Genomic DNA, 1,614 nt, shown 5'->3' with positions numbered 1-1,614 from the left:
AGGTCACGGATCCATTTCTGTTTCCCACCGATCCATGTCTATCACGCCCTCTATCATAGAATCCACACCCATTCCTGCCAGCGCAACAAGTACTGTGAATCAGAGGCTTGGATTGATTGAGGCGTGGGTTGATCACACTCAAGATGAGAGGAACACCACTCGTCGTAACAGAAAGTGCAATGTACTTTAGTTGCACTGTCATAAACTCATAGACACTTTAAAAGATACTACTGTATACATGGGTATTCACCTTTTGTTTAAATAATCATGATTGCCCTTCCATAACACTTATTACAAAAATAATAAGAATTGTTATTAGCGATGTCATGATTGCCATCATGGTGACCATCGGTCCATGGTAGCGTCCGTGCTTGTTGATGCTTCCGTTGTTCCATTAGTGTCTTTTCACTGAATGAGAGGTGTGGCAGGCCTCTACTGGTGGGCGTTGTCTCCTTTGGCACTGGATACAATAGCTATTAATAATTATCGTAATTATCATGTTCTACTTAATTATTGTTTTTACTTTATGAGCTAATTTTTCCCCTTCAGTGAGTGACGTATTAAGAGATAGCAACGAGGGCATGGGCGTGGCTTCGTGCCTTGCACTTATTTTATCGGAAATCATTTGAACTGCAACGCTAGTGTTTTTAGCCAATTCTAATACGTTGCACCCTAACAACAAACAATAAAATAAACAACAACAACAAACAAAATAAACAACAACAACAAACAATAAAATAAACAGGAACAACAAGCAATACAATAAACAGAAACAACAAACAATAAAGTAAACAACAACAATAAACAATACCTTGATGTATAGGCTGTAACTGTACAGGAGTCACTGTTGCTATTTTTATCCCACTAGCAGTGCTATTGGCTGTCGAGCTAGTACTCATTAATTTTCTACTAATGTTATTGACAAGTTGGTGTATCGCTTTGATATGGTTCGTTAGCTGATCCCTTTCATCTATCAATGTCTGTAATGTATTGACTGATAGGTGATAATGATTCCCCTTCCATTCTCTCAATTCGTCAATGAGTAGCCTACTAGCAAGTACCTTACATTTCCATACATCACATTCGATCGTAAGTCCCTCGATTTCCTCGTTCATCTCCATTAGCTCCGTTATTGAGTGATTTAACTTGCTTTCTAAAGTCACCTTATCCCGTATTAGCGTCTCTATCTCTGTGCCCATTTCACCGCCCACTGACGCTAATAGTAATCTCTTCAGTTCTTTCATGGCCTTGTTTTGATCTTCTATCACTCGTTGAAGTTCACTAATGTCCCGATGAGGAGAGAGGCGAAGAGAGGAAGGTAAAGTGGACCGTGTTCTTGTAATCAAAGGTGTACTGGTGATCAGTGGGTCACTCCAGGAGACATCAGTTACCCTATTAATAAGAACAAAAATAATTAATTTTTTAACTTTATGGACCAACTTACTTGTACTTTTCATATTTCTTCTTTGATATGAGATCCTGTGCTTTCTTTAAGTACTAGACCTCCAATAAAATAATGATAAATTATAAAATAATGAACCTTTTCTTTGAGAGCTTGCTTTCTTCTTCTACAACTTTCCATGATAGCCCTATAAGCCACACCTAATTATGCGT

At 38.2% G+C, this 1,614-nt stretch overlaps 1 protein-coding gene across 1 annotated transcript; it reads right to left on the bottom strand.

Moving 5' to 3' along the window:
- Positions 1-185: 185 nt before the first annotated feature.
- LOC105316113 (golgin-45-like) lies at positions 186-1,614 on the bottom strand. Its single transcript, XM_011410921.2, has 5 exons — positions 1,541-1,614; positions 1,445-1,497; positions 812-1,392; positions 524-672; positions 186-473 (listed from the first exon to the last, which is right to left on the bottom strand). The coding sequence occupies exons 1-5, from the start codon at positions 1,580-1,582 to the stop codon at positions 258-260; spliced, it is 1,041 nt and encodes a 346-aa protein (XP_011409223.2). The 5' UTR covers positions 1,583-1,614; the 3' UTR covers positions 186-257.

This window comes from Amphimedon queenslandica, unplaced genomic scaffold (assembly GCF_000090795.2).
Source record: "Amphimedon queenslandica unplaced genomic scaffold, v1.1 AMPQUscaffold_5021_Cont23004, whole genome shotgun sequence".
Taxonomy (NCBI): Eukaryota; Metazoa; Porifera; class Demospongiae; order Haplosclerida; family Niphatidae; genus Amphimedon; species Amphimedon queenslandica.
This window is presented reverse-complemented; position numbering and strand designations above follow the sequence as displayed.

Excerpts from the sequence above, each read along its gene's own strand:
- LOC105316113 (XM_011410921.2), bottom strand. The coding sequence starts at position 1,582 with ATGGAAAGTTGTAGAAGAAGAAAGCAAGCTCTCAAAGAAAAG. Across the intron at positions 1,393-1,444 it reads AAGAAATATGAAAAGTACAA|GGTAACTGATGTCTCCTGGA; the intron begins GTAAGTTGGTCC and ends TCTTATTAATAG. Across the intron at positions 474-523 it reads GGGAAAAATTAGCTCATAAA|CTATTGTATCCAGTGCCAAA; the intron begins GTAAAAACAATA and ends AATTATTAATAG.